Source organism: Cebus imitator, unplaced genomic scaffold (genome assembly GCF_001604975.1).
Source record: "Cebus imitator isolate Cc_AM_T3 unplaced genomic scaffold, Cebus_imitator-1.0 Scaffold362, whole genome shotgun sequence".
In the NCBI taxonomy this organism is placed as follows: domain Eukaryota; kingdom Metazoa; phylum Chordata; class Mammalia; order Primates; family Cebidae; genus Cebus; species Cebus imitator.
In genome coordinates this window covers 837,250-864,941 of record NW_016107677.1, presented here as the reverse complement: position 1 = coordinate 864,941, position 27,692 = coordinate 837,250, and the positions used below count along the sequence as shown (strand labels likewise).

The 27,692-nt window shown below is 32.6% G+C and overlaps 1 protein-coding gene across 1 annotated transcript; it reads right to left on the bottom strand.

Moving 5' to 3' along the window:
* Window positions 1–5,120: 5,120 nt before the first annotated feature.
* Window positions 5,121–26,471, bottom strand: ALX1 (ALX homeobox 1). Its single transcript, XM_017506829.2, has 4 exons — window positions 26,097–26,471; window positions 22,865–23,169; window positions 19,839–19,967; window positions 5,121–5,749 (listed from the first exon to the last, which is right to left on the bottom strand). The coding sequence occupies exons 1-4, from the start codon at window positions 26,320–26,322 to the stop codon at window positions 5,429–5,431; spliced, it is 981 nt and encodes a 326-aa protein (XP_017362318.1). The 5' UTR covers window positions 26,323–26,471; the 3' UTR covers window positions 5,121–5,428.
* Window positions 26,472–27,692: the final 1,221 nt, after the last annotated feature.

The following is a 27,692-nucleotide window of genomic DNA, read 5'->3' as shown; positions in this document are numbered from 1 at the left end:
CCTTAGGGATCCTCACTAAAATGCCTCACTCATTCATTCAGATGACTGCACTGGAGCTTTCTGCTTTAAAGTGTCATTCCCTTTCAACCCTACATTTTACTAGTGTGAGAGAATCTGATAAATTATTATATATTGCATTCTACTTATTTCATAACATGTGGAGATCCTGCAAAATGATTTGAAGACATACCTTTGTCTGCCTCACTGGGCCAAAGTTTGTCTCACTGTATACAAAACTGTTTTCTACATTTTATAAACTGCATTTTAATAAAGGAATTGCTATCTCTTATCTAGACCCCTCTATTCCCACCTGTGAAATTGACTGATGTTTCTTAAACTTCTAAGGAGCTACCCTTGTGGATATGTTTTTTGGTTCAAAAAAAAGTTAGGAAATAGGTATTCATAGAAACACCTTAAAAATATTTTTTAATGATGTAGGAAGAGAGCTAAACACTAAGAAGAAAGCCCTAAAAATAGTCAACGTACTCAGAGTGAAAATAATGGCAAAATTTCCTACGAACACTTTTGGCAATTCAGTAAAGTTTGTGAATTCCTACTTAGAAAATTATTTTAAGTAAAGGAAAATGCATAGACTCAGGAGAGAAACCAAATATGTTGAAATACAGGCATCCAAATAGTTACAAATATGTTGAAATACAGGCATCCAAATAACTAACTCTAAAATGTATTAATATCTGTGCATCTTAATGATGGATCAACAAGAGCCAGTAACAGAGCTAAAAACTATGTCAATGTGAAGTTATGTTTGAAAACTGCCTCAAATTATGAATTTTAATTATAGTTATTTCAAGGAATCTACAACAACTCTAATAAATGTAATGTGAAAATATATCCTCCTTCTATTGGTGACAAATTTACAGGTACTGCTAATACTACTGAGATGTATTGTCTATATACTAAATGGGAGAAAATGCTAAGTTTTATTCTAGGTATTAGTGAAAATAAAGTTTTAATTATTTCCCATCTCACTTCATGGAAACTCTAAATTATATCCAGAGAGGGATGCTCTCCTGTTTACCACCCCCTAAGTTATGAACCCAACCAGACTGTGTAAATAGGTTGTAGGAGACTCCTTTTGTTTCCTACTGAAAAGCTGTCATGTTTTGACAATGCTAACAATTGTACCGGATTATTCTCTTAAGCCTTTAAAGGATACCTCAAGGTAAACAGATAAAATAAATATTGCAAGTATACACTATGTGAAGACACATGAAAATATTGTAGCATGTAATGTTTCTTTTTTAAAAAAAATCAAAGACATACTATAAAATAGTGTTATAATGACATTTTCAAGTGAAATTATTTATTTGCCCCTTGTACATGGAAAACACATAGTGGCACACAATTCTAAGAATAAAAAGGTACTAAAAGGGCTTCTTTCAGCTCTTTACTGTTTTATTCAGTAAAACGGAAGAGTTAGCTAGTTTCTGTCTTGAAGCATTGTTCACCTTCTTGCAGTTCATTTCCAGGACTAATGACAATAGGCTTATATAAAGAGAATTATTGAAACAAAAAAATCCTCTTTCAGCATTTATTATGTGCTATAAAATATCATATTTAATCATTTTTGAGGGTTTAGGCCATATATGAGGCTGTACTACTGGGCATTTCATTTATGACTTCATTTGCGTTTTGACCACCAGTGAAATTATTTAATACTACCCGGCATATATAAAATATATATAATATGACATAGAGGCTAAGAATTAAAATATTACTGAATATACCACTTTAACAAATAGATTCTCTTGCAAACAGTCATACTTTTTAGTCAATGCAAGATATGAATTGCTATAAGGAAATAATATCTGTTGAAATTTTAAATGCTTAATTTCTTAAAGTAAAAATGGGTTAAGGAGAGCAGTTATGCATTAAATAATAAAGACATATTTTTGTATTCTAATCAGAGAAAAGAGATGTCAGCACCAGTTGGAATTTTAAAAATAAGATCATTTCAATCTTTCTCCTAAAATATTTGGTAGCATAAGTGACAATTATTTTAATACCAAATATAGCTAACATAATTATTGTATAGAATACTATCTGAATTAAACGTTGAAAGACAGAAGGGCCACTGATAAATTTAGAAAATTTAAATTTTCAAAGAGCTTATATAAACACTGTAATTGATCTTTTCACTGCTTATGTCATCCAAGGCATTTTTTAAGTTGCTGGTTAACTAAAACTGTAGCATTATATACATAACAGCATTACATAAAGAGACGGAGGTGATTTGTGAATTATACCATGGCAATCACAACAAGTGCCCAGTGTCTGGGGTGAGAAATTAAAAATACAAAAAGAAAACAACGACATATCATCTTAAGAAGAACTGTTTTAAGTCCAAAGGTATTTGAGAGAAGAAAGTAAAGATACAAAAAGAAAACAATTGCATATCATCTTGGGAAGAACTATATTAAGTCCAATGGTCTGCCTCTTATCCCTTCCTTGAAGGCAAAATAAACTATCAGATAAAACAATGAAACTAATACATTCCCATAATTTACACACACAATTTCACTAGTTTCCTCAAGGTTATATAGGTTACATAATTGTTATTCCTCTGAGATATGTTGTCAGGAGTGAGGGCAAAGACTGCAGTGACTTTATTTTTCTACTTTCATAAGCTCTTACGTAAAAAGAAAATGCTATTTAATATTCATAAAATATAAATGAGACACTTTCAAAAATATATGAATCACTTCTTAAATTTCATTTTATCCTTAAGAAACTGCAACCTTACCTAATTCTCCCATAAATTTATCTCTTATCATGAGGTTGAAGGCTCAACCACATTGCTCAAGAAAAAGAGTATAAGAAGCATCTTTTAAATTATGTGTGGAAGGAAAACGTGTGAAAGGGGCAAGTAGGAGATGAAATAGTCATGGGAACAAATGTCCATGTGGTTCAAATTACTTAATGTACCAAAACTCCCAATAATACTATCAGTAATGAGCCCAAATAAAAGTAAGCAAAATGTTCCTTAGTTTTTTCTCTTAAGAAAAGTATACAATGTCAATATGAATTTTAGTATATGAAACTTGAATTCAGAAAGAGCAAGAGAAAGTTCAGGAAGTTCATTTTATATACTTTGTTTTAGCTTTATTTTATCCCATTATATCAAAAGTTCATTTTATTGTATTTTTGGCAATTTGAATACATAATAAAAAATTCACTGAATAAAAAAAGAAGTTGGAATGTTAACACAGAAAAATTCATGAAATTCTTACTGCCATCATACAATCCAAGGCATGGCTGATGGTGAGAACTCCAGGCATGTGTTTGACCAGGAAGATTGTGAACTCATAAAGGACAAGAAGGATGGTTCTATTACTTATTTTATTATTCTAAATAGTCCTTCCACTACTATGTTTTTAAAACATGTGAATTTAATTGTATTTATACAGAGAATCATAGATGCAAAACCTAAATTAAAAGGGTGTTTAATTGAAAAACTAGTCATAGAAGCTTCAACTAATTATTACTTCATTAAATATGAGAAGAAAAACAGTAGAAAAACTAAGGAAGAAAAGGAAAATCAAACTTGATATATGACTTCTGTCTCTCATTTGAGGAATATATGGTACTAGCCAAGTGATACTAAAACTTAAATTATAGCAGAAGAAAATGAAAATGAACACAATTAATTTGTAAAATTTTTGAAAAGAAAAATCTTAGATTTTAGTTTTCAGTTTTAGTTCACAAATTCCTATTAACCACATATATGAATATATATGAAAATATTTTTTTCTCTTCTAAAACCAGGAAGGATATTTAACAGCTGCTTAAATAGTCTTTTAACAAAAGCTTTTGCATGTAAGCATAATTCTCACAGCCAAAGTTGAACAAGTTTCTTTTAGGAACAGAATTAAAAAGAGGGAACACAAAAGTAATAAAGAATAAAGAATTATGAAGTCAGGGAATAGTTGTTTAGGACATCACTCATTTCTATCATCTGCTTGATTTAAAATGTTATTACAAAAGATGTTTAATTGCCATAAATTTTTCCCTCTAAGAAGAGACATTGGATTTAAGGTTGTTTTTTTTTAATTTAATTTTAAAATGTATTTATTCTGCTCCTTTAGCCATTAGAGCTTCCAAGCGTATCCCTAAAGTCTGTAGGAACTACGAGAAGATTCTAAGAGAGTACAAAGAGCAGAGCCAGCTCTAATCCAAGCCATGGAAGTCATCTTTATTTTAATTAATTTACTTTGCCTTTATGAACTTAAGAATCTTTCAAGGAGGTTGACATTTCACTCATATGAAAAAGCTTGGAATGTGACAGAGTAAAGGGAGGAGAAGTAAATCAAAGGGGTTAGCAATTTTCCAGATGCAATGTATTTTTCTTCTCTTCTTTTCCACCAGAAATTTTAGAACGCTTTCTGACATTTTAATTCTCTATGCAAAAACCACAGTAGCAAAAAATGCTTAAGGCATAATATGTCAAGAAACAAACACACATGCATGTGAGCATGCACATACGCACAAAATGAATATAAATTCCAATTCACTGATGCTTTAACAGAAAGTGTAACTTTCAGTGCAGTATCAATTAGCTGTTTATGTGTACAGTTTAATCAACACAATCTTAGTTTAAAATCAATAGCAAGATTTGCAAATTTTTTTCTTTTTTGTGATGATTAAGTAATTGAATCTCTATGCAGGTTTCTTCATTGTAAAAAATGGCATTTATAAAGTCTGCTCCTATGTCTATATTTTCGATCACACCAGAGTATTTTAGTTATCACCTTTAGGCATGTGGCTTCAGGAAACTATGCCCAAATATCTCACGCAAATATTGGTTATTTTAAAAGGCCTCTTTTTTAACAGAGTGGAAATTCACTAAAACGTCAAAAGGTAAAAACAAAAATAAAAATGAGGCTTGAAAATAAATTCTCAGCAATAGAGTTTATGACCACTGCTTTTTGGAGTGAGAGAGAGAGAGAGGTTAACTCCCCGAAACACCCTGGTTCAATATTTACCTGACAGCTTTGGCATCTCAACATTTTCCCCAGTGCATTTCCTTCTTTATCAGGTATTATTTTACAAGGGATTTCTTGTTATACAGAAGTAACATAAATCAATCTATAACAGAAGAATTTGTTTAACACATTTATTCTTTAATAAGTTGCATGATCATATTTCATTGGCTTGTACAATAGAAAAAGAAAATCTTACTACTAAAACAGAGTTTGTGGAGTTGGGCACATGGTAAACTATTTAGTCTTTTCAGAGGTTCATTCTTAGATTTTAATGTTAAATAACAACTATTCATTTAAGCTGGTCTCACTGAATATCTTGACCTTTAGCAATTCCACACACAGCAGCTTATTGTGGTATCTTTTAAATATGAGAAATAAGAATGTTTAACTTTGCTATTAAAAGAAAAATAAAAGAGTACTGTATGTTACATGGCCCATGAAATATTGGCGGTGTGCTCCTTAGCTTTCATTCGAAGAACTGCGATACTGGAAGACCTCCTTTCAAACTCTGGCTTTGTTTCAAATGCATGTCCATTGGTTGCCCCAGTAAGAAGAGAGTCAGTGAAAAAATTGTTGAGGGGCATGTGGCTGAACTGGTTCTGGTGGTTTGAAAACCCTGTGTAACTGGAATCTGTCCGAGGCGAGTGAGAATAAGGTGTCATACAGGAGGAAGTGTCACGTGGTAACATGCATGAAGTAACCACAGAACCACCACTTGCATTTCCTGCCCACAAATTGTTCTGAATCTGGAATATATAAAAGAACAAATATTACATTTACATGTTCTCACTTTTGTTCTCTTATGTTTGTTAAGTTGTATTTACTAAATTTGGTTAACTATTCATTGTTTGTTCCTGTTGGGTGGTCTGTAATTACATTCAACAATGACTGAAAAATAATTATTTGAGAGATCCTTCTAGTTTATTAAACTGAAATAGAGCAACCAATCCCACATTCTTGGCCACAAAACATACTCTGAAACATGTCTATCTCTTATTTTAAAAAGTATTCTTTTTATAGTCACAATTTTAAAAATGAATCTGGAGTAGTTTAAAATCTGGTTTTAAGTTTAAAGATAGGTTTTGTCTTTCTAAACAAAATGACACGAATGCATTTTTTTTTAATTCTAAGATGAGCTCTTGGTGTCGCAATTTTTGTTGGAAACCGTTGCTGACAATAGACTGTTCTGCAAAAATATTTTTGACCAAACCCATTCTGAAAAGTGTTTTCCCTCCAATTGCTTTTTGTGTCCTATCATCTTGAACAGCTCTGAGAATCTGGGAAATTACAAAATATGTAAATATGCATATTTTAAAAAGTTACTCTATGATGTATATATCATATAATGAATTCCAAACAGACATGTGACATGTAAAACAAAGTTATAACTTTAAAACATGGGCTATTACCAAATAATGGAATCATAATTGAGAAAGATATGCAACTATTTAGCAAAAATATCAGATGAGTATAATGCAGTTACTCTTATGTTATAGAGTACTCCTATATAATAAAATCTGCATTATCATTCATATCCGAGATATTCACATTTCATTTTATTAAATCTCCGCAGAAAACATTTCAGTGGAATATTAACAACAAGTACAAATTTATCTAAAGTTACTAGCATATAAAAGAAACATGAAGTAGGACTTATATAACATGAATTTTAAGTAGGACATATCTCAATCAATATGGAAGCTGTTTAAACAAAAACAGCAACCGCAGACCTTACTGGGAAGTTCAGAGAAAATCATGACAAATGGCAGGAACTGAAGAAAAATGAAAAAAAAAATTGTTGCATGGGATAGTAATACTATGATGCAGGCCTTTGAAGATGAAATAAAACTGAATGCTTTTAGCAACATTATTATAATACATTTTGACAAGAACATAGCAGCAATACACATGTTAATCATATCTGGCTTTCTTATCTTTGTAAATCATGATTGTAAGAGTAGAATCATCAATAAGTAGGACACATATATTTTCCTATATTTGTTTTTACATAAAGATTCCAGGCTCCTACATATAGCATCTGGTGTAGTCTTAGAATATTCATGCTTGAATTGTACTTTCTATGACAACTAATTTTCGTTTAATAGCAAAAAGTAAATCTTCTGGATAACACTGGTAAAAAAAGGTACTCTGTCACTCAAGAAAAGACTGATTAACCCATTTCAAAGTGTAAGAGAAAATCCTTAATAAGTAATTTCAACCTTTAGGTGGGGTTTCACTGATTGTCTAGGTGCTTATATATCTGTATCTTAAAAAAATAATTCCTTATATAAATATATGTGTAAGCTGCTTTAAACCTGTCAAATATATATATATGTAGAGAGACAAAGAGTCAGAGAGATCTACATATCTATATCTAAACATGTATCTATATGATTTGCATATTTTGTTAATGCTTAAATTGTCTCAGGCTATGTTCTAATTCTGGCTCATTCTACTACATGTATTCCATTATAGCCAAAACATAGTGATTGGTACCAGTGATTGCTTAGTTAGGTACCACAAACCAACAAGAAGGCTATTAATATCATTACTCTGTCAAACTACCTCTTCTAACTTTGGGTGATTTTCCTCTGACATTCAATCACACATTGTGCTACTCGGCAAAAAACACAGTCACATGTCTGACATAAGAGCTTTCATAAATGAAAGTGAACTTTGCTTGCTTATTTGAAAAAAGAAAAGGAAGACAAGATAATGAAAGAGAAAGATTATTTATATTTTGTCTGTTAAGGAATTGCTTGATTTATACACAAAGTTTCTTGATTTTTTTGATTAAAATAATTCATTTATATTCCGAATGCACAGAGATATATTCACCAACTAGGTAAAAAAGCTAATGTCAGAAAGGTAAAGGCAAGACAAGTAATCTATGAATATTAATTAGGAAAATATTGTCTAACAATTAACACAAATCTACCTATAAATTGAAAAATATTCTGTAGAGTAGATGACATAAGCAAATTTTATTTTGATCAAAACATCTTATCTGGAATGATCAACCAAGTTAAATGCATTACTTTTGATGAAAGAATTTCTAACATATAGACATGTTTTTCTGGGCAGAACAGACTGGTAAAGTAAATATGACAGTAATATTTTAGTTGGGCTTGAGAAGATACCCTAAAATTTAAGACTGTCTTATTCCCATGGGTAGAGATGCTCTCACACATTTTTACTGATATATCCTGTTTTCAAAATGTCTATTTCTTCCTCCTCCCCAGCCCCACTGCTGATCTTTCCTTTTTAAACTTTTTGACATATCTTTATTTGACTTTAGAAACATTGTTGTTTTCCACATTGTAAATTTGTTTAAATGAAAATTATAAAAGATAGTATCCTCAGTAAACTGTGATTTTACTTCTCTGAAGCATGCCCTTTGTATGTTTCAACATTTGATTGTGATGCCCAAGACCATGTTCATGATAGCCAATGGTTATCAATTAATAACCATGGGTCAGGCATTATGTTAAATACATTATGTTAAATACATTATGATCAATTTTAATTGTTTCAATACACTAAACAGCCAGCCTGTTCTTTTGCTATCCCCATTTTGAGGACAGTAGGTAATACTACAGAACAGAGTTGGAGAACATCACCCAAGATTGCATTACTCCAATGGTGGAGGTCAAATCTCAACTTAGGAAATCTTAGAAATGCTGTAATACTGGCTAGTTTTAGGAGTTGAAATTACTTATTAATCTACTCATGATCCCTACTTTGTGGAGGTTCATAGTCTCTACTCTCTGAAGGAAAAACCCACAATTATTTGTCACAACTGTTTTGTCATCCTCAGGGCTAACACAGTAAATGAGTCCTTAAAACAAATTTATTAAGTGCTTGAAAAATATGGACTGATCCATCTTGCAGTTATATCAAAATTTTATGGACAATTTATGTTAATATATCAAAATTTTTGTTTGATAATATGAATTCCCAAATCACTAAACTCAAAAATCTTAACAGAAATCATGAAAATTACCTTTCTAGGCCTTGCTAACTGCATTTACCTGGAAAGTTCTTTATTTTTGTTTCCTATTAAACACTGATTCTCCACCACAGATACATATTCTTGGAGACTCTGTTTCATTTAGTGTGGCTCAGGGGATCTGTAATAAAATCATGGGAATAATACACATGGAATTCTGAAAATCAGCTGAAATTAGGAAACACTACTGGAGTCCAACTTCCTTCCAAATGAAAAACTCCTTATACATCAATTTTGTTTGCCTCTTGTGACAAGAAGCTCACCTGTTTAAAACCATCATTCCATTCCTTTGGAGAGTTCTGTAAAAGTAAGCTGTTACATCCCTTTACCTCTACCTATGGTTGCTATTTATGTTCCCTATAAAGATGCAAAATAAATATCTTTCTTACATATTAAAATCTTAAAATGTCATCAGGCAATGATGACACAATCCCCAAGTCTTTTTTCCTCCAGGTAAACATCTCCAGTTCTTTTAACCATTCCTCATGACTTGGCTTCTCAATGCTGTATCATTCTGGTCATGTCCTTCTGGATGTGTTTGAGGATGTCAATACCCTTCACCCCTATCAACACATGGCATCTACACCAGAATAGCATGTGCTGCATATTGTCTGATTGCTGTAGGAAAAAACTGGCACTTAACATTTTTGTTCTAGGCTATCTAGATTTGATTAAACAATAATAACGTTATTTGAGATTATGTTGTCTACAGTGCTGTTAAGCTGGACTCACCTGTTCCTCCATCCCTCCACCAATATTCTCATATGGGCAGTAATTGTTAAACTATGTCCTGGAATCTATAAATCCAAGTGCACATTATCTAGAAGTGCATATTACTTTTTTGTGAACTGGGAAGCCCATCAAAATCACATTCTGATACATTAATGGAAAAATTATATTGGTCTAAAATTAATTTTGGAATTAAAAAATATATTAGTTTTTTCCTAAATAGGATAACCACTCTTATTTTGAACTACTTCATAGATATTACAATGACAACAGCTGGAACCACATAATTTTAGGGTGCTGCTGTAGGCCTCTGCCCAATATTCAAGGGCTTTAAAACCAGAAACAAATAATTCCCATATCCTTCTTACATGTGTGTTCTTTAGAAAGAAAAAAAAGATTGGCTGCCTTTACATTTCTTTTCTTTGTTGTGTTTTAAAAACAGTGGATAATCGCAAAACATTTCATGTTTTAATGTGCTCTGAAACTTTTTTTTTTTAATTTTAGGGGTGTGTTCAAAAAACTGTCCAGGGAACTTAGCCAACTGCCTCCCATTAGCATGAATGGAAGTTCAGCAGACTTACTGCATTTCACTTTGAACATTTGCCCCTTCATGTTTTTCCAACCAAATAAAAGTTAACACTTAATTATCCCATTACTTTGAAATTTTAAAGAAAAGTTTTATTTTTGTCTTAGTTATTCCAAACTGGAGCTTAATTTATTTAATATTCATTTTTCTTCCAAGGAATTAAAAGAAGTAGAGAGGAAGAAGGGAAAATACATAAATACATATTAATATAAACATAAATACTAACAGTTCTTTACTGTAGATATATACTTGTAATAAATTCAAGTACTACAGTAGATTATGGATAGAGAACTATTTATTTCATTTACCATAGAACCTTGATATGAATATTCTTTGTAATCACAACGACAAAGTAGATTTTATTGTTCTAACCTTGGTTTCTATTTCTATAACATTTACTGATTTTATATAGTGAGTACTTTTTAATATATTTTTCTAAAATGGCCTTTTCAAAGAAAAGTAAGTTTGTTAGTTTTTGCCTTAATTGTAAAATAGCACGGTGTAACAAAAAAAATCAATTACTTTCATGATAGCATTTTATAGTCAATCTTAGTGCTGTTTAGAAGTAACAGCACTATCAAATTTAATAGAAATATTAAACACGAAAATATATAAGAACCTTCTCTTAATTTTAAAGCATCTCCAGAACAACTAATTAAGTAATTTTTTCTACTAAAATAAGTTTATTTAACTCTACTTCTCATCTATATATAGACTGCTCCTACCTCCAGCCAGCAACATCCATCATATTTGCTTGCATAAACACACACACACATGCACACACACACACACACTCCATGTGCACACTCTCACAATTCTTGCATCATATGCTCACGCACTTTCCTGTGAGAGTTAGAGGGTACTTCAGAAGGCAGAAATCAGAGATTCACAGAGTTACTTGTGATGATGATGTTACAGCACTATCTCTCTACATTAAAATCCAAAAATTGATTTGGGTTTTCCTTTTTGTCACCATGTTTACATTTATCAATTTTTCCGTACATCATTCAATACTTACTATAAAAATTTATTAGCACAGTATCGCTATGTAATTGAATTTTCTATATTCTTAAAAATGAAAACATTGATTTCTGCAAAAAATGATCAAATTTTAAAGAGACTATTATGAAATTCAATAGTATGCCCCTTCCTTTAACATTTACATGACAAAATGTTAATAAGAATTATATGCTTAGAAACATGCAGATATTTTTAGCTGTTGGCTAACTTTAGAATCCCATTAACTCTTCTATTTACTACATCAGTAAGTTGCTGGCAGGGAGAAAGAGTACAAGTGAATCTTTAAATACTGAATTTGCCACCAGTGACTAACACACACGAAGACTCTGTCTACCCTAAAAAAAAAAAAAGAAAAATCCCAACTTGAATTAATTAAGCAATGGAAAGATCAATCTGAGTATTTTTTAGGTACTACCTAAGGTAAAAGTGAGTGTACAATTTCACAGTATCTACTCATTAGGTCTAATTTTCACCGAAAAATGTTTTAAGATGATATATAAAATATTTAGATTTTGATGAGTCAATTGAGATTTCAAAAATTCCAAAAGTACTTTTTCAATATATATTATTATTAAAGTGATTAGAAATCATTTATTGATCAGAAACAGTTCCTATACTAAATACTAATTGTCACTTTTATTTTTTAGTAAAATTCCATCTTAGAAATGTATACAGAGACTTGGTACAAGAAAGGGAGCCTTTTCCATTTAAAAAAATCACCATAAAATATAGCACCCATATGAGACTGATAATTTAAGAGGAAAACTGCTTAGTAGAAAAATAAATGTGTATGTCTATTTGCAGTACAAAAATTAAAAGCACAAAGCTTCATAAGAAATGTTAATGTCTATAAATTTTCAGCATGACATCATATAAATGTGTTTACATTTTTCATTATTCAAATAATATTTGAAAAATGCTCCAAGTCTAAGACACAACATTAAGAAAATTTTTCTTTGATGTTGGCTGCATTCTTCATTTCCACATTAAGTGATTTTTAAAGAGATTTGTAGAAACTCTCGCGATTGATTTAAAATGAAAGTTTTGAAATCAACTAATTTAAGGAGGAAATAAAATGGTAACACCTAGCCTTTGCTGTTTTATTACTATCAAGCAGTAATGATCATATGGAGGATTTTCCAAACATTTGTTACATTATCTTTCATGTATTTTAATACATGCATAACAGCTATTGCTGATTCATCAATGTCTGATTCATTTTTAGTGATGAAATTATCCTACAGAAACAAAAATCACAATATAAAAAACAAAGATAAAAATGTAAGTTTGTAAATTAAGCTTTTATGCTTAAATAGCTTAGAACATGAATAAAATATGCAAATAGCTTAATTTGCATAGAATATTTTAAATTTTAGACATCTTGTTTAGAGCCATATATGAACTTTGAATTTATTTCTAAAATCTTGAGTAAAGCTATTGATTTTATTCATCTCCTATTTGTATTAACTACAACGTCAAAATTTTACTTTTGTGATTTTAAAAATCACCTGTGAGTTTGTACGAAAGTTTGCCTGTTTAATGTCCATGATTTAGAATAAATAAGAAAATCCATAGATGCATGAGGCTTCATAAACATGGCATGCATATAATTCTGGATTAAAGAATATCACAAATTTCACACTAACAATAATAGTATAAACTGCAGATTTTAAACCACAGGTCTGTGCTCATAGACTGCTTCAGCTTTGATGGTTTAATTTTCTGCCTGTTATTTCTCCATCTTCTTGTGAGATTTTTATATGTATAAGCTAACATTGGTACTTTGCAACATTTATTTTTAATTTTTTCTTATTTATTTGGTTATCTATTCAACTTACTGATTTACTTTCTTCATAAAATAAGAAAATACTTATTTAAAAAAATTTTTAAATTTATTGTGTACAGTCACATTAGAATATTACATTTTCAATAGAACAGGCCTAATTATTTTCATAATTGATATGAATGCAGTTTGCTTCTTTTGGATGATATCCTTTGCCTTTTTAAAGTTTTTGTATCCTCAACAAAATAAAAATTAATTAAAATTATAATAAAAATTGTCTCATTTTATTAAAATTTCTTTTCATTAAACGAATTTGATTTCATTAAAATCAAAATATTTCAACAGAATAAAAATTAAGAAAACAATTCACTGTAGCTAGCTATACATTCACCTAATGGATACTGAGAAAATTTGTCTCATGCTACACATAACTTTAAATATATATATACACACACACACACACACACACACACATACATAATAATGATTTTAGATATATTCATTTAAACTATATAAATTTAATTAAATCAGCATATTTACTCATTGCAAAAACTATATTTTAGTAAGGTAGATTATCATTATATTTCTTCTATGACTTTAAATGTTTGTGTTTATAATCAATGACAAATTGTGCAATAGCAATACTATTTGTTGAAAATGGTGGTAACATTTTGGTCGTAAGCCATATAAAAATTTTCACTCTATCACTGTATGACCATTGCGTTGGTTGTTTCAGGGATGTAAAAGCATTCATTATACCATGTATTAATTACTGTTATGTTATTAATATTTTTAAAAGATTTTTATTTGGTTACTTCAAATATTTGGGAAAAAATAGAAATTATAGTGATTAAATTATACTTTCTCCAAAGGTAAAAATTGCTACATATGCCTTTTAATTGTAAACCACAGCGTTGAAGGGTACTAGTTCTATGTTACTTAAGTAGCTTAAGTTAAGATAACCATTAAGATTAATATAGAAACTGCTGATAAAAGAATGGTACATAAGCAATATGTCTACAATATATTATATGGAAACTACTATAATTACAATATTTAAAATAGGATGTGTTAAACTAAAACGTTTTACACCTTTCGTCTATGTATTAAATTATCAAAATGACTACAAGTTATGTATTACTTGAATCTACCTCTTGGTATGTTCAAATTCTAAGTGGCATATATTTATGAAGTCCTCAATAATGCAGCAGAAAACAAGATACCGTGTGGATTCCATGGTACATTTGGTAAGCATAGATTTAGTGATGGTTTTCACTTCACAATTCCCAATGAAACCTCATTCAAAATTTTGGTGGGAAAAACACTTCAATTATTTTTCTGAAATCTGTGATGAAAATATTTATAAGAAAATAATTCTGATGAATTGAAAACATACTTAAACTTTTCCAAAGTTGCCATATTTGGTTTTCAATTTAAAAAGAAAAGTATATTTAACTGAATTTAATATTTCCCTAGATCCCTAAATCGTAAATTTACTCACAGAATGGATTAGCTTAAGTGCTACAACATAAGATAACAAGTAATTTGGCTGTCTAGAGAGGCAGGTACTTTAAAACAAAATTAATAATGACTAATGGCAATGATAGAATTCCTACTACTTATTAAGTTCTCTTTTGTACTAGGCAATGCTGTAATTTGAATAAAATTTTTTTTTTAACATTCACAAACAGCATGTGAGCTTTCACCCCCATTTTATAAATGAAAAGAACTGCTTCTCATGGTTAATTCATGTGCCAAAGGTCTAAAAGCTATTAAGCTGAAAAGCCAAAATTTGAATCCACATCTCCCTGACTGGGAATCCCATAGTCATTGATGTTAACCCCTGGTCCTCTTCAAATCCCAGGATTCACCTATGTAGTCTATAAACAAGGGGGCTTTCCTATTCAGAAATTTATTTAGTCTTCACAATAACAGAAAAACATCATCATCTTCATCATCTACACTATGCATACCACCAACACTAACACCAACAATACTTCCATTTTACAAATAAAGAATCCAAAGATCAAGTTAAAGTTGTTACTCAAAGTTATGTATCTAGTAAATGATGTCAGGCACTCATGTAATCCAGACCTAGGAACATGAAAATGTGAAGTTCCTTGTAAGAAATGAAGGCTTATTATAATTCTCTAGAAAATACTTATATCTTAAGATGAAATATTTTATTCACTAAAATAATTATTTTTAAAATGCTTTGCTTTTTCTATATTAGAAACAAGCTAAAAATCTAATATTAATAGATCTTTGCTTACTTTTTAAATTTAAGGCCAAAATTATTTAGATGTATGGTTTCTTGGGCCTAGTTTGCACCAAGAAACATTTGCAAATTTAGTATAAGTATTACCTAGTTTGTAGTCTTTCTACAAAGCAGGGAATTTTGTCTAGGTCATTCATATGTCCCTGATGCCTGCAACAGTGTAAAGCATGTGTTTGTTTTGAAATGCAAATAAATTTGGAACAAAAGTTGCTGTAAAGGGTCTGCAAAATCATTCTGGCCTATTCTTTCTAACAGAGAAAGAAACTGAGGAAAAGTTAATTGCTTACATCACAAAGCTGGTTAATAACAAATTCAGAAACAATCTGTTTTACTGAGAATTGATTATGTTTATGATATATATACTAATTAATATATAGAAGTGAATCTGTATTTTATTACAGCTATCCAATATCTATGTAATTTGCTTAATTCATAGCAAAGCACCTTTGGTGATACAAAGGTGACTAATAACTGGGTCATCTTTTAAATATTTTACACTGTAAATGGGAAATCAGAGCTTTAATTCAAGCCACCAAAATGTCTGTGAGAAAGTGATGTGCAGATGTATGGCAGATTCCAGAGGTTTCATGGAGTAAATACTGCTTAGGTAAGGTAGATTAATTCAAAATAGAGGAAACAGACTCATCTTAAGCAAAGAGACTGCTTTCAAAATGTCACCTCTTGAGGAAAAATGAATAGATTAATTTAGCTAAATCATAGCATTGCCAAACACCAACTGATATCTTGGGCCAAAATAAAGAATGTAAAAAAAAGATACTACTGTCCGTACATCAAAACATGTTATCTTAAAATATGTTACTATTAACATCACATCTCTCACTTTCTTATTTGTTTGTTTGCAATGACAGATAAGCAAGCTTAAGAAAAAAATCTTAGTCAGTGAGGTGTTTAGGCTTTTTAAATGTTTATAAATTTAAAAACAGAAGCATTTTTGCTTTCCAAAAATGATGTGTTATTTTAGGGTCCAAGTTGACTTATTTCACTGTTCAATGATGAATTAAAGAGATAATGTTGCATAAAGGTCTCTGGGCTCCTGAGCTCAGAAAACCAGAGCTTAAATTAAACAAGTTAATGGATACAAGAAGGAAGCACAGTGTGTGGCTTTAAATATGCCCCCAATTATTAGTAATTATTTTTATTGTTACAACTGTTGTTACTATAGTAAAATGAAAACGAGTTGATACAAAGCATTATTAGATCATCGTAGAAAGTATTAATTACTACATAGAAATAAACATACAATAAGCAGGCTTGAGGAGATCATTTTCTAAATTACCTGTTTTTCATGTATTTCTATGTAGGGTTTTTCTTTCCTTCCAAATTGATAATTCTTTATTTCTGTCCTGCCTCTAAGATTTTCTAGTTTCCAACTTTTCTGAAATTAATATTTTTTTCTTTAATTAGTAACAGTAACCAAATCCAATGTCTTATTGGACTGAGTTATTGGATTCCACTTCTGTTCCTATTTCTACCATTATAAGCTTCTATTTTTAAGCCCCATGATAAAAAGTATTTCCTTTAGGCCAACTCTTGGGAGACATGATCTTGGCACAGTTATTTTTTTCAAACAAACTAAAAAAGTCTCCTGCATATATTTAAGTTAAAATAAAAACTTCCCCTGGCTCTATTTAGTATCTATAGTACAGAGATGCAGCCACTTAATTTTTGAAATTTTGGTAACCAAACATTAAATGATTTACTAACACAGGAAAGTACTACAGATTTCATGGTATTAATTTTTATTATTAATCATGATTGGCACTATTAAAATAATTCCAACGTATGTTCTCCATTCTTAAATTATCAGGTGGTATAGCCAATGTATACAAATTATGAGGAATAATTAGTGTAAGATTCCTATGATTTGTGGGGGGAAATTTTTTAAATTAATTTCCCAGTGGAGTGAAAACATTATCAAATATATAATTTGGTATACCATGTCCTTTCCTCCTTTAGTGTCTAGGTTACCTCATTCTTTTAATTGATAATATATAAAGTTTTGAGGTGCAATAACACGTCAAGATAATCTCAGGAGCAAGAGATGGTTAGTCAGAGTACATTGAGCCATATTTAGCCTTTATACTGGTCTCAAAACTGTATAGTTTTAAATCAGAATAGGTTCTAGGCCCTATTCTGAACACTTCATCCTTTATACAGGTCTTAATCTGTGCTAGGCCCTATTCTGAATGTATTATCATATACCAAAGAAGAAGCAAGAGTCAAAACAACCAACATGCAGGGACAGAAAAGTAGCAAACAGACAGAAATGGGGTTTGAAGGGAAAGGAATGAAGTCTGGAAGAATAAGATGCACACGAAAAAACAGTCATAGTTAAGCATATGGAATATACTTAGTAAGACTGTTCAAAATCCATGTAAAGAGCTCACAATTTATTAGTTTATTACGTCTAAAGTCACCACAGACAAGTAGTTCAAAATGATATAAACTATATTCCATCTTTACTATATTTTTATTGCTAATTTCACTGGTTGTGGCTCCCCGAAACTAAACCACAGGCTTGGAATAATGCAGCTCCAGCCTTATGCTCCTTTGGTATCATTAAATATATTCCTGGGAGAGAGAGTCTATTGTCAGGTTATAATCTTGCACGTGGAAACCAAATTGTCTCTGGTCAAATCAGGACTTCATCTTACCACTTTCCCATTTGAGCAATGGAGATAATTAATAACACATGCCACATAAGGTTGTTGTGAGGATTAAATGAGATAATCTATGTAATCTGCTTAGAACAGTGCCCAGATAAACAGTAAGGGGTACCAGTAGTGTTAATAACCATGAAGACACTGTAGTCCCTGTCCTCATGGGGCTTGCAGCCTAGAGGGAAAACATTTCTACAGAATTCGTTTAGAAAGAAAGGCACTCAAACTAACCCAACTAAGGCACTCAAAAATATTTGGCAAACAAAATTTCACTAGCCCTACGATGATAAGTAACCAGAGGTAGCCTCATGCTTTTAAATAGAAGAAAACATAAAGTAACCTGTTTAAGATAAATTTTAAAAAAGAAACAAGATTCTTGCTATGACAGGGAGATAGGGGGCATTTATTCAAAAGGCATCCAGAACAATAGTCTTCTAGTAAACTGTTGGGTAAAGGTTTAGATGTAGCAGACCTTTATAATCTGTCATGTAGGAAACCACTTGTATGATCACAAACCAATTTCTTAACTCAATTGAGCCTGTCTTCATAACTTTTTTAAATGAAGGAGTTGAGCAAGGTGATCTCTAAGACATTTTTTTTCATTTAACATATGATATTACATTAATGAATTTGGAAGATTTATCTGGAGGATTGATGTTTCCAAAATTGGTTTTTAAGAATCATAAAAGGCATAAGAAACAAGGAAAGAACAGCATTAAAAGACTGAATTTGTACTCACAGGGTATGAATTTACAGGTAAAGAAAGTGAATATTCAATTTTGGGATTCAGATCATCTAGTTATTGAACTATCAAGGTATTTCTCCAGTACATATGTTTCATATGTGTTTTCCCAGTGGTCTCTTACAATGCATATCATTTAAATAATAAACAACAAAATAATGCATAGCTTGGTTCTTATAACACAGGTATTCTTTATCATGTATCAAATACAGTTCTGAATGTAATTATTAAGTGTTAAGAAAAAGTAATATAAAATAAATTAGAAAGAACATTTACATATGTTACAAAGCATGAAAAAGAAATATATACACAGTCTCTACTGAAAAGGAAAAATGAAAAGGAAAATAATTTTGAACACTTTTCAGAAAGATGTAAGAGAGCACCCATTATAAAGGGAAGCTATTTCTCATCTATGATTAATTTTTCAAATTATGTCTGGTACTAATTCTATCTCTGTTTTAAGTCATATAGGATCAAATGTGAACCTTGAGAGAACAAGCAATTTGAAATCTAAAAAAAAAAAAAAAAAATAGAAAAACAGACACATTTTTTTAGTGGAGTTAAGGTCTTAAACCTAGGCCATATTTGGCATCAGCTTTTAGTCTAATTCATAAAACAATATCCACAGAGATTGCATGCCAGGCAACATTCTATTTTCAGTATTTTTAAAAGTTAACAAAGGAAGATAATCTGAATAATTAGAATGTAGAATAATTAAAAGACCTGTATCATTAAATGATGCTATTTCATTTGTTGCAATATACAACAAAATTCAAATAAAAAAAAAACTTTGAAACATTTTTTAATGAATGACTCTGAAAGAAAGCAATAAGAATATAAATAATTTAGCAAAAGGAAAACTTAGCAAACGTGAAGCATGTTTTCTGGAGGTTAAATTTTCATTCCTGACTGTTATATTAGATATAATAAAGCCTATGCTAACCCTTTTAAGAATATACAAACCAAATCTACTATTCTTGATCAATATTCTGTATAGTTTACCATACCTGTGGGTAGCTGTCAGTCCTTGGCAAAACTGATATATCATAGGTGGCAGCAAAATGGCTTTTTGCTTGTTGTATTTGGCCATAACGTTCCCTTTTTCTCCACTTGGCCCTTCGATTTTGAAACCAAACCTAATTATTTAATAAAAAGTAGAATTTCAGCTAAGGAATATTTGGTAAAGCAAATGTGATGTTAAAAGACATGAAACCAGAAAGGTAAACCCGGTAAAAAAAAAAAAAAATACTTAAAAAGAAATATATGTTAGAAAAGGATATACAGCTTTTACTTTTTCTTGTATTTTGGTGTGGTAAGTGATATGCCCATGAGGCAAAATAATTTAATAAAAAGAGGTAGGAGACTTTTGGCAAATATATCTGATATGTATGAGCCTCTGTTTTCTCATTTAGGAAAAACAAAAAGGAATTAGATGATCTGATCTTGAATACTCCTTACATCTCCACATTGTCATGGATACGCCTCCTTTTAGAGAATGCTGCAAGCCTGGAAGACGTATATACCACAACATAAACCCGGCCAATCTATAAGGAAATTAATATCTGAGTCTATTAAAAAATTACCCTTAAAATATATCAAAAAAGGGAAGACTCTTCTGGATTGTGCTCAGAACTACATAATCTTTAAAAAATTTAATCATAAAGATTATATCTAAATATATGGCAGCAGCAGGAACATCATGATTATCTAGAAATAGGAAAAAATATGAGATTACATACTGTAATAAGTATGACAAGAATTATAGGTAAAATTGAATCATCTAAAGTTGAACTATGGTTACATGAATGTGCTTATTACATAAATTATGCCACTTACTTTCCCTTATGAAAATGCTCAGGTATTTTTACATAATTTCTCTAATTTAAAGCACAGCTAATGGAAATAATAAAATAAATAGGGCAGATAGAATCAAGTGTCAAGAAAGTCTATCAGTTAGTGTGGCCACTACCAAGTCACTAAGCTATCTTCCACAATTCTTCTAATTACGTATTAGAAGTATTTATCCTAAGAACCATCTTCCTCAGCAGGTGGGATATTCATTAATTCATACTTGCAATGCTCCAAGATCTTCATTTTAATATTAAAGGGAGATGCAGAAGGTTATATTCAATACGTATATTTTGACATTTTTAAGTGAACATTATAGGAGTAGCTTTTGGGAATTTCTTTAGTCTTCACACAACTACGTTCAGAACATAAGATGTTTAAGAAAAAAGCTAGGAATCAAATATAAAAAATGCATGTCGTAGAAGCCTTTTGTTGAAGTTTACTTGAAATTTTCACTCTTTTTCATACTCAATTCTAATCTGTATATCTTTACCTTCACAATTAGGGCATCATATTAATACTGAGTTTAATTTTTAAGTACACATTACAAATTTAACATGGCACTTTGAAGAGTTTTCAGCAATTAAAGTAAGCCAGAGAGCTACATGTTCATTATAGTTACAGTGCATTGCTGAAAAATGCGTATTATCCATTATGCCCAAGGCTTGAAGACATCAACAACAAAACAATTGACAAAAAGACCTTGACAATTTCCTTAACATGGGTACCAATTACCACTCTTATGTGCAAAGCAGGAAAGAAAATGACCTGAGTAAATTAAGTTCAGGTTGGCTCTCTGTGCATGTTCTTAGACAAAAATTAATCAAGACTTAGTGAATGTTAAAGGGAAAAGATGCATTTTGTACAGTTGATCACTCTGTGTGCAAACATATTTGTCTATAGTTAAAAGTATAACTAATTTAAATATAGACAAAGAAAACATCTCAAACATACAGGGTGAGTGTTAATACTTGACAATACTAAAATTCTTTGTTAGCATGAACTTTCTACATATTTACTACCTGAACCGAGATAAAGTAACCATTTACTTCCACAAACTTAAGTAAAAATCTGCTCCTTGTTATACGTGCACCACCAGATGTTGTCTCTAATGATGTAAGAGGCGTACAATGGCTTAATCGTAAGAAGAAATACTGTCACTTGATTTAGAATAAAAATTTTCACTATTTTATTCATTTCTCCATTTTAGCAGTTTATGAGAATTGCAAAAAATCAATACTTTCATAGAGAAGTCAAAACACACAAAGACAAAGGCCATTATCCTCAATTATTGTTGCATTTTAAACTCTTTCTTATTACTTGGAAACTAGTAAAATATAGTTTAAGAATATCAAATGTAGTCAAAATAAAGTACTCCTAAAAGGTAAAATTTTACCTGGTATAATTTTTCTTTCTCAAACCATTTTTTTTAATTAAGCATATTGGATCATCCAATTTAATAAATAGAATATATTTTATGAATATAATTGAGTGTATGCAAAAATTTACTTCAAAGCCATTACTTTTATTGCCTATGCAAAATTCATATAATTTATCTAGACTTTAAAAATTATAATGGAATAGCACATACTGACAACTACTAGAACTAGAAAATGTAAATGAACTATTTGATTTTTTAAAAATTATCCATAGTGAAAACATTTAATGGTATATGTAACAATTGGGAGTTCATGGGATTGTTTCTTTTTTTCCTTTTATTATGCCTCCAACCTTAGTAAAATTATAAATGTATGGCCTACTATACAAATAATTTACAAATACCTGATATGTAACTTAAAAAAGAACCTCAATGGCTAATAAAACAGAAAAACAAATAAATATATCAATTACAAAATATGCATGATTCTGTTTTACACCCATTAAAAACTGCTTTTTAAAAATCAGAGATATATGATCACATTGCTATGTTTGAATGATTGTTAATTTTTATGTCTATGTAATAACTCAAGTGTTCTTTTATTTACATTTTATGTGAGTTGTCAAAACCTTTGCAATTAAAACAATAATTTTAGTGGACATACATTCATATATATATATATTACACTGTTCCTCATCTTGAGCTAGGGAATCAGTTTGTTTCTTTGTGGCAAAATGCACTTATTCAATTATTCTAACACCATGTATTTTCCTGCCCCATTCATCAAGGCATCTCTTTGGCTCCTACCTGGACCCTGGCCTCCGTGAGCTCTGTCCTCAGAGCAAGCTGTTCTCTGACATATACATCCGGATAATGAGTTTTCTGAAAGACCTTCTCCAGTTCCTCCAGCTGCAAACTGGTAAAGGTGGTTCGGTGTCTTCGCTTCTTACTGCTGGATACATTGCTGTCACATTTATCCCCAAGTTCATCCAGCTCTCCTTTCTCTTGCATCCCTTTCACGGGAGACATTCGGAGACTGTTACAGTTGTCCATAGCTCTATTCAGTTCGGTGTGAAGGGGCTGTCCTTCTACTTTAGTGATCCCATAGTTGACTGCACTCAGAGGGGAAAAAAACAACAGTTCTCAGGATTGTGAAACACATCTCAATTAAATCAGTAAGTAGAAGTAATTGAGAGTTTCAAGAAATTGGACTATTTTACAGGATTTATATATTAATGAACATATTTTTTAATCTAAATTAACTTACTCAAATTAAAAAATAATCTAGGTGTTTCATGAAAAATCCTAAGTGTTCATGAATTTTGAAAACGGAAGCAAATTTAATGTCAAATATTTTTTCACAGTAGATAAAATCAAGTTACTAATGTGTCTCAGGAAAATTATTTAAGATTAAATAATACCTTTGCACTGATATCCAAAAGTTATTGTCCCCCTCCACATAAAATGTACTGATGATAGACTTAAGATGTGGTATTATTTCCACTAAATTTTGAATATTTCAAGTTTATATCGTTGTCTGCATTTACACTTTTTCTTCAAAAAGTGATCTACTAAATTGACAAAATACATTTCATGTCAAGTGTTGAAAAGGCTCTTTATAGGAAATTAGATTCAACCAGCGTTTTTTACCTAAAAACTTATGAAGCTTTTTAAAAAATTTTCATATTTCTGCTTAGCTCGTGAAATATGTTTTAGGCTTGAAAGTTTTACTTTTTTCTCTGTTGAAGCACATAAATTAAAACCTATTAAAACATTATGGAAGATGGCATCTAGCATTCTGTTAAGGGGTTTTTAATTTCAGTGATTTTCTTCAGATTTTATTGCATGCTTGCAGTATGATATAAAACAAAAATATATCATATAATGCCACACACCCACAAATGCAATGGAGGCACATCACGAAATGGGAAGCACTTTTTAAAAAGTAAAGTCAATCCAGCCAGAATAATAATTTCCAATAGATGATCATACTTCTTTTCATTTGTTTCTTTTTTAAAATTAACACCATAATGCATTTTAATAATTCTTTTCATCGTTATACAAATATATTCAACTTTAATGCGCATATAACTTAAATAGCTAATAATTGAATACTGTGCATTTCAATGTCACTAACGGAGTAACTCTCAAAAATATTCTCATTACAAAAAATGTCAAATATTTGAGGTGATGGCCAAGTTAATTAGCTTAATTTAATCATTCCACATTGTATTCAAAAAAGTAACATTACTTTGTACCCAATAAATATATACAACTATAAGTCTTCAATATATAACAATTCTTAAAAATGAATGGTTTTCAGGCAAAGGAAGATGTGATGTTAAACTAAATATAAAGAAGAGCCGTGACTGATTAACAATACGGTTTTGTCTCCTTGGGCAAAGTTAAATCGGGAACTGCAGCAATTAGGGATGGGGGAGGGGAAGCAGTGGAGAGGCTAAAGGCATCTCAAGAGAAACATAGGTTCTCTCCTAAATTAAGTGGATGGCTGCCTATGTTCATCTTCTCTGTTATAAAGCATCTTAACAGTGTGATATTCGTTAAATGTTGATAACGCATCAAAAATCGACCTATGTCTCTTATTTCGGATTCCAGACTATTTATAATAAAATACTATGATCAAGTCCATCCAGAGTGAATACAAAACATTGCAAAATCATTAAAGAAAGACCTGTCAATTCAAATAACTTTACGCATGCAGCTAAGAATTCCACAAACACATATACCAGGTCTGAAACGCAGCCAGAAAACCAACTACTCAGTGTAAGAATAATGAAAAGCATTTGCTCGCATCTTTCTAAATAAATGACTGAAACGACTTAGCTGATTTTTTTTTTTTTATCATTTGCGCGTTTATTTTTTACTTACCCTTAGTCAAAACTTATTTGGTGCGTTAAATGAAATTAATTAAATATGAGATTAAAAAAAAAAAAAAAAAACTTGTGTTCAAAATATTTAGAAAATGAGCCTCTACAAGCCAGTGTCTTGTCAGATTTTGAATCTCCATAAAATAGGGGACAGGGGGCTTGTTGTAAATATTTCACACTTAATTCGTTTGTTATTTTAAAGCAACCCGCCCTTTACAGCTTAACTGTGGAATATATACAATGATAAGGAAAAATTCTCTTGGAATTGTAAACGTGCTTTAGCTGTCGCGTTCTAAAATAATAGATTCGTATTAGGTTACAAGATAGAAAAGATAGATGGTTTGTTTTGATAACACTTTGACTTGGAGATAGATTCAAAGTTGAAGATTTCAGCCAGAAGCATTCCGAAGACTCCTTAGCTGACTTTTAATGTGAAGTCATAAAAACAGAAAACGTAGAATCTGAGAATGAGTGATAAGACCAGAGATGCTTTGCCCGAAGCTATTTAAAGTGCCTCGGTCTGCAACAAAAATTTAACGCGTGTTGTATTGCAAAGGCAAAGAAGCAGAAATTACAAATTCACACACGCTAGAAATCTAGGGATCCTCCAACGTTGAAAAAACATCACCACGTCTTGGAAAGTTAAAAAGATTTGTTTTTACCTAAAGGAGCTCAAAGGGTTTTCTTTTTTGTTTTGTTTGTTTTTCTGACTCGTGACGACAGTGACGTACTCTAACGAGCTGTGATCGATTTCAGTTCCTCCCGCCCGGACAGCGAGGCGGGCTCGCAGAGGAAGCATTCTGTCTTGACTCAATTACGCTCTATTCAGCGCCCTATCAGTTTACTCCAGGAGCCAGTATTACAGAGGGACTCAGGGATCCCTAGGCGACCAGACCCTACAGCGAAAGAAGAATCGCTCCGAGGCAACCCGGTGCCGGATCTCTCCCTCCCTCCACCCCCCGCCCCCAAAGGCTGCTGCTGCAGTAACACCGCTCGCAGAGCGCGCACCCTTCCACGGCCTTCCTCCTCTGCCCTCCAGCTCCCTGGCTCCCACTTTTCCCCTTGCTCCCTCGCTGCCGGATCTGACCGATCCCGCATTTCGGATTGCGGAAAAAGCTGTGGCAGTTGTAGCTGGGGCGCTAGGGACTCACCGCTGCTGTCCTGACAGGGCGAGGTCCTCTCCAAGCGCACGTGATGCTCGGCGCGAGGCAGGGGTCCGAAGGCCTGCACGCATTTGCTTGCAGACGCTTTGCTGTAAAAGGACTCATTGTCCAGCGTCTCCATAACGTGCTCCAGCGGACCTCCTGCGCCCATGTAAAAGTCACTGTTTTTACTCGGAGGGCTCTTGAGGGCAAATTTCTCGCTCAGAAACTCCATAATCCTGGAAGGCTGTCGCGTAGCTCCTGGGGCGCAGAAGCTGGAGAGCGCTGGGGGAGGGAGCCAGTGGGCGGGAGGAGGGAGGGCCAGAGAGGAGGGAAGGAAAAGCGAGCGCTGAGGCGCCGGGAGCTGCCCTGCTCCGGGCCCTTTAATACGTCCCGGCTGGAAAGGGAGCACCCGAAGTTGCTTTTATATCTTGAAACTCAGCTGGGCTCCTCGGGCAACCTCCCAGTTCTAATGAATATGAAAATAGGCAGGCAACTAACTCCACCCCGGGTTCCCCCTCCGCCCCCACCCCACCCCCATTTTCCCCACTTACCCGGGCAGGGCGCGTCCAGGCCTAGGATAGACAGACAGCTCCATTTCAGAAATGCCAGGAGAGACGACCCCCGACACACAGATACTTTGCCGCCGTGACAGTGGACTGGCATTTCGGAAGATCTTGGTGAGATCGCAAAGCAGTTAAACCTCCACTCCCCGCTGTCTGCGCCTTCCTGAGACACCCGTCCCCACCCCGCCCCCACGCCGGCCACTCACTATCAGAAAGATTTAGAGGCGTCTTAAGAACTTGAAAGGAAGTATTGCTCTAAAGGGCTTTTATTTCATCCGTAAATCGTTTACGTGGAAGATCCACATTAATCCGAAGCCCAAGAAACCAGATGCATTGGCAGTTATGAATCGCAGCGGCAGTGGTAGAGGGGCGGCTTCGGCTTCTAACCCGGAGGATCTCGGCGTCCGGGCGCGCTGGGCCCTTTACGAGGCCGTGGTCTTTTCTTTTTCTCTGGAATGCGGCGGCTTGTGGACGCGGTGGCGATGGGTGGGAGAGAGAAGCCAAGCAAGAGGCAATGAAGCTATTATACCAATACCAACCAATTCCCTACCCTCTTTCCCACCCTTCCCTTAGGTCTAGGATTTTATCATTAGACCCAAATTGTTTTAAGAAAATCCGTTAAGATAAATGCCTTTGAAGGGCTTTTACTCTAATGCCAAAGGGAGGCTTATTACAAAAATGGGTTTATGAAGAAGAGGAGGAAGCTCTGCATAGTTTCACAGAAATTACTTTTAAAGAGTCGCTTTGGAGTTACTCCGAAAAGCGCTCTGGGAGTGGTGCACGCGCGGAGCTGGGCGCATTCGCGGCGCGGCTAGGCGCCCTGGGCGCTGGCAGGTCCAAGGCCTTCATTTCCGCCGGAGGGGATGGTAGGGCGAGCAGGACAGCACTGCTAGATTGAAAGCCCTTCTGTGTGACTTTCGGCACGACTCTGGCTTCCTAGGAGCCCGCCACGTCTGGGGCAAATGCGTTCGCTGCCCTGGGCACAAAAACGCATTTACATCGGGCACCTTAAGCTAGCAGATTTGGTGAAAATAAACCC